The sequence below is a fragment of the Schistocerca americana genome, chromosome 4 (assembly GCF_021461395.2).
Source record: "Schistocerca americana isolate TAMUIC-IGC-003095 chromosome 4, iqSchAmer2.1, whole genome shotgun sequence".
NCBI classification, from domain to species: domain Eukaryota; kingdom Metazoa; phylum Arthropoda; class Insecta; order Orthoptera; family Acrididae; genus Schistocerca; species Schistocerca americana.
In genome coordinates this window covers 752,129,992-752,146,136 of record NC_060122.1, presented here as the reverse complement: position 1 = coordinate 752,146,136, position 16,145 = coordinate 752,129,992, and the positions used below count along the sequence as shown (strand labels likewise).

The window sequence follows — 16,145 nt, the reverse complement described above, 5'->3', positions numbered from 1 at the left end:
CTAACCTCTACAACTCAGAGTAGCACTTGCATCTTACGTCCTCAATTATTAGCTGGTTATACTCCAATCATTGTCATCCCCTACAGTTTTTGCTCTCTACAGCTCCCTCTAGTACCATGGAAGTCATTCCATCATGTCTTAACAGATGTCCCATCACCCTGTCCCTTCTCCATGTCAGAGGTTTCCACATATTCCTTTTCTCTCCGATTCTGCGCAGAACCTCCTCATTCCTTACCTTATCAGTCCACCTAATTTTCAACATTCATCTGTAGCACCACATCTCAAATGCTTCGATTCTCTTTTGTTCCGGCTTTTCCACCGTCCATTGTTCACTGCCATACAATGCCGTGTTCCAGACGTACATTCTCAGAAATTTCTTCCACAAATTAAGGCCTATGTTTGATATTAGTAGACATCTCTTGGCCACAAATGCCCAATCTGCCAGGGCTACTGTGCTTCTGATGTCCTGCTTGCTCCTTCCATCATTGGTTATTTTGCTGACCAGGTAGCAGAATTCCTTAAGCGCATCTACTTCGTGACCACCAATCCTGATGCTAAGTTTCTCGCTGTTCTCATTTCTGCTACTTCTCATTACTTTCCTCTTTCTTCGATTTACTGAGAGGCCATATTCTGTACTCCTATTCAGCATATCATGTAATTTTTCTTTACTTTCACTCAGGCTAGCAATCTCATCAGCAAATCGTATCATTGATATCTTTTCACCTCGAATTTTAATTCCTGTCCTGAAGCTTTCTTTTATTTACATCACTGCTTCTTCAATTGAACAGTAGGAGGGAAAGACTACATCCCTGTTTTACATCCTTTTTAATACGAGCACTTTGTTGTAACGGCGACCGAAACGGTCGCGGGGCTGTAGTGACGGAAACCCGACGTAACCCGCGGAGTGGCCCACGAACAACAACACAACGGGAGAGGACGGACACGAGCAACGAAGGACCTTACGACACAACAGAGTCACGAACCAAACAAGACAACCACGTCCACTCGTAAAGAAAACACGAAAGTCAATACGCTGTCTAGCCGCGTGGGATTAGCCGAGCGGTCCAAGGCGCTGCAGTCATGGACTGTGCGGCTGGTCCCGGTGGAGGTTCGAGTCCTCCCTCGAGCATGGGTGCGTGTGTTCGTACTTAGAATAATTTGGTTAAGTAGTGTGTAACCTTAGGGACTGATGACCTTAGCAGTTAAGTCCCATAAGATTTCACACACATTTGAACAATACGCTGTCTAATGCGAGGCGATATGTCCTGAGATGCACGCGAGGTTAAACTGGCAGGCTGAGCGACACGCAGGCGCTTAAGTACTCGATCGGGGACGCCGCTATTGGCCGCTGCAACCACGTGTTCCACTGTGGTGCCCTCACTCTAAATGCAGGCCAGGAGGTGTGCACCGCCACACCTTAAGACGTGATGGTGCAGAAACCTCTATGGGTCTTCGACGTTCATTCTTATTATTCTCTCTTGGTTTTTGTACATATTGTATATTGTCCGTCTCTCCCTATAGCTTACCCGTTTTTTCTCAGAAGTTCGAACATCTTGCACCATTTTAAACTGTCGAACGTTTTTTTCTAGGTCGACAATTCCTATGAACGTGTTTTGTTTTTCCTCTAGTCCTGCTTACATTATCTACCGCAACGTCAGAATTACGTGTCTAGTGCATTTATCTATTTTAAAGCCAAACTGATTGTAACCTAGCACATCTTCAATTTTATTTTCCATTCTTCTGTATATTATTCTTGTCAGCAACTTGGATGCATAAGCTGTTACGCTGATTGTTCGGTAATTCTCGCAATTGTCTGCTCTTGCAGTCTTCGCAGTTGTGTGGATGTGATTCCGAATCGAAGCTGTTATAACAGAGTTTCGGTAGTGTCAGATAGCAAACATTGTCAGTATAAGCAGTATTGTAACTTGTATCGACTTGTAGTGATCAGAACTACAGTGAGAAAGGTTTATATCACAACTGCACTGAAATAACAAAGAATTTCGTCGTATTTTCATAAATTAATTTCATTATACGTCTGAGCGGTGCTTGGCTAGTGTTCGTTCCATCTCTTATTTAACATCCTGTTTTTGCCGTACTGCCACCTTGTTATGTTAGTTTCCATTACTTGTGTCACTGAATTACTGCTTTGCCTGCCCGTGAGCGGCAGCAGCAGCCCTTATCGTTATAAGCCCTGTCGTATTATCTTTGCTGGACTGCTATTATTTCCCGGTTGTCGTGTGTTCGGAGTTTGTTCGGATCTGCGAGTCAGCTGGAACGTGCCAGCAGTTAGTTGGGACCTGGCAGTGTTTGAGTTGGCACGCGGCACAAGTTCAGTCGGGGCGCGGCTGCAGTGAGGTCCGGACCGCCGTGACTCGCCCGACGCTTGCCGACACTCATGACTGGAGTGGGGACGACTTTGGTTGGTCGTCGGTTGGTCGTCTTGCCGGACGACGTGTATTTCGCCGGTGATCGCTTGTGGGTTGGCTGTGTGTGCCGACGCGTGATTCGTCCCTGTTATTGTACAGTCACTGCCTTTACCATTGTCTAGTTATTAGTGCAAGTGTTCGAGAAACTGTGTTTAGTTTGTGCGATTTTGACTGCTAAGTTGTTTTAAATGTTGTCGGCGTACTGGCTCTGAGCAGTCTGTCGGTTGGTGTGGATCAGCCAGGAAATCTCCGCGGCGCAGTGGGCCGGGCCCGCTAACGGGCTCTACGCAGTGTAGGAGTGTGTGGGAGCCGTTACGACTGCTACGAGGTTCGTGGCTCACCGACAGAGGACATCAAAGTTGAGTGCTGATTTAATTACCGAAGCCAGTCTCTTCACATTGTGCCGTTGGTTTTCATGGTTGGCTGTTGGGCGTATTCCCGTGAGCAACAGCGAGTGTTCGATTTGGCGAAAGTCTGGCCACCATTCTGTGGAGTCTAACTACATTTTGGTTATTTGAACTCCAAGTGCACCAGCGGAAGTTTCTGCCTTGTGGCCGTAAAGGTTCCGGTTACCTGTCCTGGCCGCTGACGTAAAATTCAAGCAATGTCCTTTCCTCACCGTGTTGTCGTTGTCCAAGACGTGTGTAGTTTTGACGGCTTATGCCTACTTGGTTGTGGGCGGTTACGCCTTTTACGTTTTGGCTTTGGAGTTCCTTGTGTACTGATCGGGTGGAAAGCCAGTCGTCTTGTCGGTGGGTCCGTTGACTGTCCCTTGGTTGGGTTGGCGGCGTATCGAATATAGTTGGGCCGACTACCTGTCTTCCCTAAGCAAACGTTAATATCTCAAGTGCAGACCGAACCCTTGGAAACTTCTGAGCGCCGCTGGCTGTACTGTCCTTTCTTATTGGTGTTTCATTGTATACACTCCTGGAAATTGAAATAAGAACACCGTGAATTCATTGTCCCAGGAAGGGGAAACTTTATTGACACATTCCTGGGGTCAGATACATCACATGATCACACTGACAGAACCACAGGCACATAGACACAGGCAGCAGAGCATGCACAATGTCGGCACTAGTACAGTGTATATCCACCTTTAGCAGCAATGCAGGCTGCTATTCTCCCATGGAGACGATCGTAGAGATGCTGGATGTAGTCCTGTGGAACGGCTTGCCATGCCATTTCCACCTGGCGCCTCAGTTGGACCAGCGTTCGTGCTGGACGTGCAGACCGCGTGAGACGACGCTTCATCCAGTCCCAAACATGCTCAATGGGGGACAGATCCGGAGATCTTGCTGGCCAGGGTAGTTGACTTACACCTTCTAGAGCACGTTGGGTGGCACGGGATACATGCGGACGTGCATTGTCCTGTTGGAACAGCAAGTTCCCTTGCCGGTCTAGGAATGGTAGAACGATGGGTTCGATGACGGTTTGGATGTACCGTGCACTATTCAGTGTCCCCTTGACGATCACCTGTGGTGTACGGCCAGTGTACGGCCAGTGTAGGAGATCGCTCCCCACACCATGATGCCGGGTGTTGGCCCTGTGTGCCTCGGTCGTATGCAGTCCTGATTGTGGCGCTCACCTGCACGGCGCCAAACACGCATACGACCATCATTGGCACCAAGGCAGAAGCGACTCTCATCGCTGAAGACGACACGTCTCCATTCGTCCCTCCATTCTCGCCTGTCGCGACACCACTGGAGGCGGGCTGCACGATGTTGGGGCGTGAGCGGAAGACGGCCTAACGGTGTGCGGGACCGTAGCCCAGCTTCATGGAGACGGTTGCGAATGGTCCTCGCCGATACCCCAGGAGCAACAGTGTCCCTAATTTGCTGGGAAGTGGCGGTGCGGTCCCCTACGGCACTGCATACGATCCTACGGTCTTGGCGTGCATCCGTGCGTCGCTGCGGTCCGGTCCCAGGTCGACGGGCACGTGCACCTTCCGCCGACCACTGGTGACAACATCGATGTACTGTGGAGACCTCACGCCCCACGTGTTGAGCAATTCGGCGGTACGTCCACCCGGCCTCCGGCATGCCCACTATACGCCCTCGCTCAAAGTCCGTCAACTGCACATACGGTTCACGTCCACGCTGTCGCGGCATGCTACCAGTGTTAAAGACTGCGATGGAGCTCCGTATGCCACGGCAAACTGGCTGACACTGACGGCGGCGGTGCACAAATGCTGCGCAGCTAGCGCCATTCGACGGCCAACACCGCGGTTCCTGGTGTGTCCGCTGTGCCGTGCGTGTGATCATTGCTTGTACAGCTCTCTCGCAGTGTCCGGAGCAAGTATGGTGGGTCTGACACACCGGTGTCAATGTGTTCTTTTTTCCATTTCCAGGAGTGTATTTTAATAGCTCATAGCCGATGGTTTGAATTTGTATGCTACTAGTAGGATTTTAAATAATGGGCCTCCAGCCGCTTTAAAATTGAAAATTCCTTACTCGTCAAGTCTTGCATTGTTTGGGTCTTCAGCCTCTTTTAAAAAAATTATTTAAGGATAAGGCCTTGGGCTTCCAGCATTGTAAAAATTTATTGCCGTTGTGTTCTGAATCATTGGCCTTCAGCCGTTTTAAAAATAAGATTTCTTATTGTTAAGTCTTAGATTGTTTGGGCTTTCAACCTCTTTTTTAAAAATATTTAAAGATAAAGCTTTGGGCCCTCTACATTTCAAAATTTATTGTAGTTTTGTTTCTAAATCATGAGCCTTCAGCCGTCTTAAAATTAAAATTCCTTACTTCTCAAGTCTCAGATTGTTTGGGCTTTCAGCCTCATTTGAAATATTAATTAAGGATAAATTCTGCGTTTTGAAAATTTATTGTAGTTGTGTTTTTAATCATGGGCCTTGAGCCATTTTAAAAATTAAGGAGGTTGTGCCCTTAAGCCATAAGATTGTGTGACATTTTCAGTCGAGAGTTAAGGTCGGAAATTTGCGCTGTAATGTTTGGGCAACTAAATAAAGTTATACAGGGTACGACCAAACTTTCAGGAAACATTCCTTACACACAAATAAAGAAAAGATAATATGTGGACATGTGTCCGGAAAAGCCTAATTTCCATGTTAGAGCTCATTTTAGTTTCGTCAGTATGTTCTTCCACCTACGCTCAATGGAGCACGTTATCATGATTTCATAGGGGATACTCTACCTGTGCTGCTAGAACATCTGCCTTTAAAAGTACGACACAACATGTGGTTCATGCACGATGGAGCTTCTGCACATTTCAGTCGAAGTGTTCGTACGCTTCTCAACAACAGATTCGGTGACCGATGGATTGGTAGCGGCGGACCAATTCCATGGCCTCCACGCTCTCCTGACCTCAACCCTCTTCACTTTCATTTATGGGTGCATTTGAAAGCTCTTGTCTGCGCAACACCGGTACCAAATGTAGAGAGTCTTCGTGCTCGTATTGTGGACGGCTGTGATACAATACGCCATTCTCCAGGGCTGCATCAGCGCATCAGGGATTCCATGCGACGGAGGGTGGATGCATGTATCCTCGCTAACGGAGGACATTTTGAACATTTCCTGTAACAAAGTGTTTGAAGTCACGCTGGTACGTTCTGTTGCTGTGTGTTTCCATTCCATGATTAATGTGATTTGAAGAGAAGTAACAAAATGAGCCCTAACATGGAAAGTAAGCGTTTCCGGAAACATGTCCACATAACACATTTTCTTTCTTTGTGTGTGAGGAATGTTTCCTGAAAGTTTGGCCGTACCTTTTTGTAACACCCTGTATGTGTTCGAGTGTAACTGACAGCTGCTCATTTTTGGCCCCTTTCCACAATTCCAACTACCCGTTCTGTCCTGCGGATTTAACCATGCGTCTCACCGTCTCTAGATGTTTAGTTTCGCAGGTGCAACTGAAGCAGCCGTAAGATAAGGTACAACCGTATCTAACAAGTATGCCGGCCATTAGAAGGAGACTCTAGGAGGTTCAAGTACAGCACGTGTGGCAACGTTAATAACGGGATGGACCAATACGAGAATGGCATCGTGTGACGGGAAACTATTCAGTTTATCCTAATTTATAAATAAATATTTTTTTCCCGATCGTGTGATAGGTGCTCACTTCTTGGGCCGCAGTGATGCTTGTTTTGGGCAGCATACTTGATCAAAATGCTTAACGACACAGGAACAATATTTACTTATGCCTAAGTGGAGTAATGCTGGTACTCACAGAGCACGTCCAGGTGGAAGGGCTTGCTCTCGCCTGCGCCCTCGGAGTTGACGCCGACGCAGGAGTAGTTGCCGCCGCTGGCGCGGCCCACCGACTGCAGCACCAGGCTCTGGTTGCTGAGGATGACGCCGGCGCCGCGCGAAGCACTCGGCCCCAGCGGACGGCCCTGGACACACCCACAGGCGGTGCTTCAGTAACAGTCCGGCCAGTTGGAAAGTTGGCAGCGATGAGCAACGGCTGAGGTAGCGCCTCTTCCGGATAATCTACGAACTAAGTTTCGAACCGTCGCAGTTGCAGCGCCTCTAGTGGAGAATGTGCATACTGCTTGTGTTTTCTTGGGATATTTTTTTAATATACTAGTAAAATGCTACGATTGTGATTTACATTAAGAAATTTTTGTATGGTATAAGGCTACAGTTTTTTTCGGAATCTGCGGTGTTTTCCGCGATGGTGGCTAGATGAGGACGTACATGCACAGTTGAAATTGCTGCAAGTAGAACGATCCCAATTGCAGCACACGTTTGGCACATCTTTCAGAACTATTCACGGCTTACCAAGTGGACAAAGAGCACAGCCTAACTTTATCTGCACACTCCGCTCTATATCGTGTCGTACATACGTTTCATAGTGGCGTCGTTCATTTTTCTACTAGAACACTACTGTCCATCAAAATTTCTACACCAAGATGAAATGCAGACCATAAACGGGTATTCATTGGACAAATATATTATACCAAAACTGACACGTGATCACATTTTCACGCAATTTGGGTGCATAGATCCTGGGAAATCAGTACCCAGAACAACCACCACTGGCCGTAATAACGGCCTTGATACGCCTGGGCATTGAGTCAAACAGAGCTTGGATGGCGTGTACAGGTAAAGCTGCCCATGCAGCTTCAACACGATACCACCGTTCATCAAGGGTAGTGACTGGCGTTTTGTGACGAGCCAGTTCCTCGGCCACCATTGACCAGACAATTTCAGTTGGTGAGAGATCTGGAGCATGCGCTGGCCAGGGCAGCAGTCGAACATTTTCTGTATCCAGAAAGGCCCGTACAGGACATGCGGTCGTGCATTATCCTACTGAAATGTAGGGTTTCGCAGGGATCGAATGAAGAGTAGACCCACTGGTCGTAACACATCTGAAATGTAACATTCACTGGTCAAAATACCGTCAATGCAAACAAGAGGCGACCGAGACTTGTAACCAATGGCACCCCATACCATCACGCCGGGTGATACGTCAGTATGGCGATGACGAATACACGCTTCTAATGTGCGTTCACTGAAATGTTGCCAAACACGGATATGAGCATCACGATGCTGTAAACAGAACCTGGATTCATCCGAAAAAATGACGTTTTGTCATTCGTGCATCCAGGTTCGTCGTTGAGTACACCATCGCAGGCGCTCCTGTCTGTGATGCAGAGTCAAGGGTAACCGCAGCCATGGTATCCGAGCTGATCGTCCATGCTGCTGCAAACGTCGTCGAACTGTTCGTGCAGATGGTTGTTGTCTCGCAGACGTCCCCATCTGTTGACTCAGAGATCGAGACGTGGCTGCACGATCCATTACAGCCATGCGGATAAGATGCTGTCGTCTCGACTGCTAGTGATGCGAGGCCGTTGGGATCCAGCACGGTGTTACGTATTACCCTCCTGAACCCACTGATTCCATATTCTGCTAACAGTCATTGGATCTCGGCCAACGCGAGCAGCAATGTCGCGATACGATAAACCGCAATCGCGATAGGCTACAAACCGACCTTTATCAAAGTCGGAAACGTGATGGTATGCATTTCTCGTCCTTACACGAGGCATCACAACAACGTTGCACCAGGCAACGCCGGTCAACTGCTGTTTGTGTATGAGGAATCGGCTGGAAACTTTCCCCATGTCAGCACGTTGTAGGTGTCGCCACTGGCGCCAACCTTGTGTAAATGCCGTGAAAAGCTATTCATTTGCATATCAAAGCATCTTCTTCCTGTCCGTTAAATTTCGCGTCTGTAGCACGTCATCTTCGTGGTGAAGCAATTTTAATGGCCAGTAGTGTAATTCCATGATAACGTTTATCGAACGCCATTTTGTCATGGATTCGGCCCTCTTATGCAGTCGGTCAGCATTGGTTTCGGGGCTAAGCGACACAAACCGCCGTTCAGGGCGCTATTCAGAGGCACGCCCAAGGGCAATGTTTGTATACAGTGTGTATCATAAACTGATATAGGTGATTATGAGCTAGGGGTAAACTGGGTAGGGAGCCAGAGGGGGGAGGCAAGAGAGGAAGGGAGGTGGGGAGAAGGGTGCAGAGCGAAAGATATGAATATTGAGCTGTGCCGGCTTGCATCGATCAACTGATCGATAGATCGCGGTAGCGGGTTACGATCTTTGGTGGTTCTCCGCGCGAGGAGCTTTGACCAGCAAGACGGTTGACAGAATTTTTGGGCGGAGTTGGAAAGAGCAGTTGTGGGGCGCGAGGCCGATTTACCTCTGCTGTCTCGAGCCAATAGTAAACGGCTTTTGCGGAGCACATACCTCTTCGTGCATAGACGGTACTTATGTTGGCCGTGGTGGCAACGGCACTCTGGAAATCGGCCTGTGTCGAGCATGTGGAGATCTTGAGTGACACTTCGCTACCGATTCATCCAATATTTTGGTGAGACTCTTTTTGTGGTTTCTGCGCCTTGTTGTCCTCCAAAGTCGTACTGCTGTGACTAGCTTTTCCTTCCCGACTGTCCTTCTGTGTTTGCTGTTTATGGGAATTCACTGCGAAGGAACTGAAGTTCACCTTAATGGAAGCAACTATGTTTCATTACAGGCGCTGGTCACAACTGTTTGTGAAATGCGTCAAAGTTGCGTGGTCTGCGTTACGGAACAAGTGGAGTTACGTAAATTAGAACTGCCTGTTTAAATTGGTCATACTTAGAAGGGCATACCGTGGGCCATGTTGAGGGCAGAAGTGTCTGTTGTTCATCCTTTTAAATACAGTGAAGTCTGATTTAATCAGCGTACCTTTTACCTGTGGCTATTTTAGTGTAGAAATACTTTTTATGTGGGTTGGTCTAATTTAATCAGAGTGCCTTTTCGGTGTAATCATTTTAGTTAACTGTTTGTAAAACATTTTGGTGGGGTTGTTAGTTCACCCGCCCTGAGATTTTCCATGCTAGATTCTGCTAAAATAAGGATATACTTTTCCATTGTAGTTGGTATCGGCTGCCTGGCAAGCCAAGTTTGGCATCCGAGATTCGGTTGTTTAGCTAGTGTCTTGCAGCAAAGCATATTTCTAGGTCAGCGAGTTTAAATTAGCTTCCATTCCAAAATAGTGTTTAGTGACTGCTCTGGCTATGTAATTACTACAAGTGACTGTCTGTCAATTGATTTTGGGGGCACACAGACTTTATTGGTTTTCTCATTCCTGTGACAAGAGTGCTACCCAGATGTTACGTGCTTTGTTGCTTATCGCCGTATTCGCTTATTGGGCATATGATTGTTTTTTTTTTTATTTCTGTTTCTCAAATGGTAATATAGTGATATATGCGCCGTTCTTAGTCTGTTGTAGTTCACGATGTATAGTATATGCCCATCTGCCAGCACGCCCACCGGTGGCGACTTCAAACCGTCCACTCCGTCCGTCGGGCTATTCCGCCTGTGGTGGGACGGGATTATATCTGAATAATTTCCCCAGGTTCTGAAGTTAATCACCAACGGACGTGACGCATCGCTTGTGTGTTACCAAATCTGCAGATTTTGTATATGAAAATAAAAACCAGAAATTTTTTGTAAATGTTAAGGTTTTGATTATTAATATGCAGATCGGCTGATTTCAGGTGGACTTGTGTGTTACCAAATCTGCAGATTTTATACAGGGTGATTCAAAAAGAATACCACAACTTTAAAAATGTGTATTTAATGAAAGAAACATAATTTAACCTTCTGTTATACATCACTACAAAGAGTATTTAAAAAGGTTTATTTTCACTCAAAAACCAGTTTAGAGATGTTCATTATGGCCCCCTCCAGACACACGAGCAATATCAACCCGATACTCCAACTCGTTCCACACTCTCTGTAGCATATCAGGCGTAACAGTTTGGATAGCTGCTGTTATTTCTCGTTTCAAATCATCAATGGTGGCTGGGAGAGGTGGCCGAAACACCATATCCTTAACATACCCCCATAAGAAAAAATCGCAGGGGGTAAGATCAGGGCTTCTTGGAGGTCAGTGATGAAGTGCTCTGTCACGGGCTGCCTGGCGGCCGATCCATCGCCTCGGGTAGTTGACGTTCAGGTAGTTACGGACAGATAAGTGCCAATGTGGTGGCGCTCCATCCTGCTGAAATATGTTGTGCTTCTTGTTCGAGCTGAGGGAACAGCCAATTCTCTAACATCTCCAGATACTGTAGTCCAGTTACAGTAACACATTCGAAGAAAAAGGGACCAAAAACTTTATTGGCTGAAATGGCGAACAAATGTACAACTAAATGAAACTTTATAGCTCCCTTAATTCGCCGACAGATAGTGCTTAGCTCTGCCTTTTGTCGTTGCAGAGTTTTAAATTCCTAAATTTGTGGTATTCTTTTTGAATCACCCTGTATTTTAAAGAAAACTGAAAAAATTGTAAATGTTAAGGTTTAGATGATTAATATGCAGCTCGGCTAACTTCAGATACCTGTTAATGTTTTCCAGACCGCTTAGGTTTTTAATTGTTTAAAAGATATTTTGCTAACGCCATTTGCTAATCTCACTTCCTCGTTGACATTCAACAAGTTGTTCTACATCTACATATATACTCCGCTAGCCACCAAGCGGTGTGTACCGGAGGCCACAATTCGCGCCAAAGTCACATTTCCCCTCCACCCACTGCTTTACTCGCGGATCGCACGAGGGAAAAACGACTGTCTGAACGCCTCAGTAAGAGCTCTTATTTCCCTTATCTTTCAGTGATGATCATTACGCGATTTGAAAGTTGGTGGTAATAATATACGCTCTACATCCTCGGCGAAGATTGGATTTCGGAATTTACTGAGCAGCCCCTTCTGTTTAGCGCGTCGTCTATCTACAGGTGTGTCCAACTTCAAACTTTCTATGAGATTTGTAACGCTCTCGCGATGGCTAAATGTACCAGTCACGAATCTTACTGCTATTCTTTGGACCTTTTCAATTTCTTGAAAAAGACCCAACTGGTAAGGGTCCCATATAGATGAACAATAATCTAAGACTGGACGAACTAACGTATTGTAAACTATTTCCAATGTTGAAGGACTGCATCGCTTCAGGATTCTACCAATAAACCGCAATCTAGAGTTCGACTTACCCGTTACTTTTGTAATCAGATCATTCCATTTGAGATCATTTCGAATAGTCACACCCAGATACTGGACTGATGTTACCGATTCCAAAGACTGATAATTTATTTTGTACTCATACATTAATGGGGATTTTTGCCTTGTTATACGCTGTAAGTTACACTTACTAATATTCAGAGATAACTGCCAGTCATTACACCACGCATTAATTTTCTGCACATTTTCACTGATTTGTTCACAACTTTCGTGTGATACTACTTTCCTGTAGACTACAGCATCATTGGCAAACAGTCTAAGACCGCTGTCAATACCATCAACCAGATCCCTTATGTAACTCGTAAAAAGCAGAGGACCTATTTCGCTGTCCTGGGGCACACCTAAAATTACTCTTGTTTCTGTTGAAGTTACCCTGTTCAGGACGAAATACTACTCCCAGTCTGTTAAAAAACTTTCTATCCAACCGCAAATGTCACTGGATAGACCGTAAGCGTGCACTTTTTGTAGCAAGCGACAGTGCGGAACTGAGTCGAACGCCTTTCGAAAGTCGAGAAATATGGCATCAACCTGGGAGCCGGCATCTAGAGCCTGGTGTATATCATGCACAAAGAGGGCCAGTTGCATCTCGCTGTTTCCTAAAACTGTGCTGGTTTCTGCAGATGAGCTTCTCAGAGTCTAGAAAGGTCATTATGTCTGAACACAAAATATGTTCCATGATTCAACAACAAATCGACGTCAGTGAAATTGGCCGGTAATTATGTCCATCCGATTTTCTACCTTTTTATAGATTGCTATGACCTGGGTTTTCTTCCGGTCCCGTGGAACTTTCCGACGTTCCAGTGATCTCTGATAGATGACGGATAAGAATGGTGCTATATTTCTAGCACAGTCAACATGAAATCTTACGGGGATACCGTCTGGGCCAGATCCCTTTCTGGCGTCTAAGGATCTTAACTGTTTTACAATCCCAGATACACTAAACACTATGTCAGCCATCCTTTCGTTTGTTCGATAATCGAAAGGGGGAATGGTGCTGCAGTCCCCCATCGTACACGAGTTTTGAAAGCTAGGTTTAGAATTTCGGCCTTCTGTTTATCATCATCAGTTACATAATCCACACTGTCAGCAAGAGAAGGTATAGAATTATTTGTAGCGTTCATAGATTTTACGCATGATAAAAATTTTCTGAGGTTATTTTTAGAATATGCAGATAAAGTATTGCTTTCAAATTCGTTAAAAGAGTCTCTCATTCTCCTTCTGACAGCTGCTTTCATTTCGCATAATTTCAGTTTGTCAGCGGAGCAGTGACTATGTTTAAAACGAATGTGCAAGATTCTCTGCTTTCTCAGCAACTTCCTAATATGTTTGTTGTACCAAGGTAGATCCTTTCCTTCCCCCCCCCCCCCCCCCCCCTCTCCTATACTTTCGCTAGGCACATACTTCTCTAGCTCATGGTGGACAATACCTTTAAATTCCGACCAAAGATGCTCAATATCTTTGTGTCCCGCGGTGAATGCTTGGAGCTGACTATGAAGATATTCATTAATGACACTTTTATTTTCTTTCCCAAACAAGAAAACTCTACGCTGTTTTTTTATTTATTTGTTTATTTTGCAACATCCACATAGAAGTCACAACGACTTTATGGTCACTAGTACCTTCTTCTAGATTAAATTCCTCAAAAATATCAGGTCTGTATGTCGCCAAGATATCTAATATGATCCCTTCTCGAGTTGGTTTTCTAACCTATTGCTCAAGGTTGTATGTTGAGTGCGCTCCTAGAATAACTTCACACTAATCTTTGCTTATGCCTCCTGTGATAAACGTGTAATTTTCCCAGTCAATGGATGATAAATTAAAGTCTCCACCTGTAACTAATGGATAATTTGGATATTTACTTCCTATGTACTCAAGACGTTCCCTGAAACGTTCTGCGACGTTTTTTTCGGATGCTGGTGCTCTATAAAGACTTCGTAATACAATGGTCAATCCTTGTCTGATTGACCACTTTATCCATACTATTTCACAGTCCAACGCAGTATCGACCTCAACTGCGTTTAAACAGCTTTTAACTGAAATGAACACACCACCTCCCATAGCATCAGTCCTATCCTTCCTAAACATTGTATAGTGAGAGTTCAAAATTTCACTGCTTTTTATGTCCGGTTTCAACCAGCTTTCGGCACCTGATACAATATTGGCATTGCTACTGTTTATTTCGGAGATCAACTCGGGGATCTTGCTACAGACACTTCGACAATTTGCTAACATTAGATGAAGCAAAATTAAATCCTTTGGAATGACCTGTTTAGGCGAACTAACAATTTTTACAGTTGGCACACCCAAATCAGTGCCATGAACAGGTAATTTTTTTTATTGTTTTTAAAAGCTATTTTACTGACGTCACAAAGTAGTTGACTTTAATTGAAATAAAATGTTATGCATGTTTTCAACTGTGAACGCTGTTTTCTTGCTTTCTGGCACACCCCTACCGCTCAACAACGTATTAAGCTGCTTGAAGGTAACTATACCGAGTTCAGATGTAATACACTCTCAAGTCTTTAAATTGTTACTAGCCGTCTGTTTAGGGTTTACCAGAATGCTGCCGTTCAGCGCTGCAGAACAATAGGGCGGCGTGCTATATAGGGCGAGAGTGAAGCTCTGTTCCCTGTTGTTGGGAAAGAGAATGGTTGAGTGGGGCCTGTGTCATAAGAACGACATGCGGATTACAAATTCCTGCCCTAAAACAAATAGTATCTATGTAAATCAGAAATCTCTCTAGGTCGTAGCCTTATGACGCAAATTATACGTTTCAAATACTTTACTTCATTATGAGGTGCTATGATGATCAAACAGTCCGCCTGCGTAGTTGGATAGTAATGTGCTCGCCTCCCATGCAAGCGGGCCCGGTTTTGATTCCCGGCCGGGCTGGAGATTTTCTCCGCTCGTGGACTGGGTGTTGTGTGGTCCTCATCACCATTTCATCCTCATCACCGACGTGAAAGTCATCCAATGTGGTGTCGAATTAATTAAGACTAGCATTTGGCGGCCGAACTTCCGTGAATAGGAGCCTCCCGGCCAACGATGCCATAGACTAAGTTCAATTTTTTTATGATGAAACAATTTTTGACGTTTCTGTTGACACTCTACGACCACGAATGACCTCAGCTTCTCTCTCTCTTTTTTTTTTTTACTATTTCCTGTTTTTCCAGTACTCCCCCTTCTGTTCTCATGTTTTCCTTTCTTCTCTCCATATTACCCTTGATTTCTTTTTTATTCTGCCGCCAAAGTCTCAGATTTTAGTATTTTATCCTGAAAAAGTTTATTTCTTTATTTACGATTATTTCGTATTGTTTATTTGTAGTTATTTTTCGTTCTTGTAATCGATATTACCGTTGACTTCTATTTTCGTAATTATTGTATTATTTGTTTTGTCCTCCTGTACTTATGCTTTCAGTATAGATGTCCAAGGGAATTAATCTTCGATTTGTCGTTGCTTCAGATATTTACTCTATATTTTGGTAGAAAAAATGGTTCAAATGGCTCTGAGCACTATGGGACATAACTTCTGAAGTCATCAGTCCCGTAGAACTTAGAACTACTTAAACCAAACCAACCTAGGCGCATCACACACATCCATGACCGAGGCAGGATTCGAACTTTCCGCCCGTAGCGGTCGCGCGGTTCCCGGCGGAAGCGCCTAGAACAAACAGCTCGGCCACTCCTATTTTGGTAGATTTCTTCATTAATTGTGACTTCTCAACCATCTGTGCTCTGTATTGCACAATTATTTTTCTAATAGTACGTGTTTCAAGTATCGCTACTGTGTGCAGTTTGCAGTTCATCGGCAAGACCTCACATGCATAGAAATATTCAGGTCTTACCATTGTTGTATGGTGATTAATTTTGGATTTCTAGATATGCAATTTCGTTGTAGATATGTTTATTCAAACCAAGTTCCATTTCCATTTTATTAATTGATATACCAATTCTAAATTTTTCCAGTCAATCTTCCTGTATGGTTTCTCCAAGGTATTTAAATATATATAGTCGTTATATTTCACCTTTTTGTGTTGCTATGTTTTGTCATGCCTTTCCTGTATTTATCATGCACTGGAATGCTAAGAAATTGAAGGTTAAATAGCCTGCACTTGCTGTCTAGCAAAGAATAGGATTGGACTCCACATCCTTTAGTATTTACATTCCCCGCCGTCCTGAAACATGGTCACT

General features: G+C 44.9%; 1 protein-coding gene across 1 annotated transcript in view; it reads right to left on the bottom strand.

The window, feature by feature from the left end:
- Nucleotides 1-16,145, bottom strand: part of LOC124613777 (nephrin-like) — a 1,004,503-nt gene that overhangs the window by 165,334 nt on the left and 823,024 nt on the right. The window contains exon 9 of the mRNA XM_047142494.1: nucleotides 6,615-6,780. Coding sequence (XP_046998450.1) covers nucleotides 6,615-6,780 — 166 coding nt within the window. The remainder of the gene's footprint in view (nucleotides 1-6,614; nucleotides 6,781-16,145) is intronic.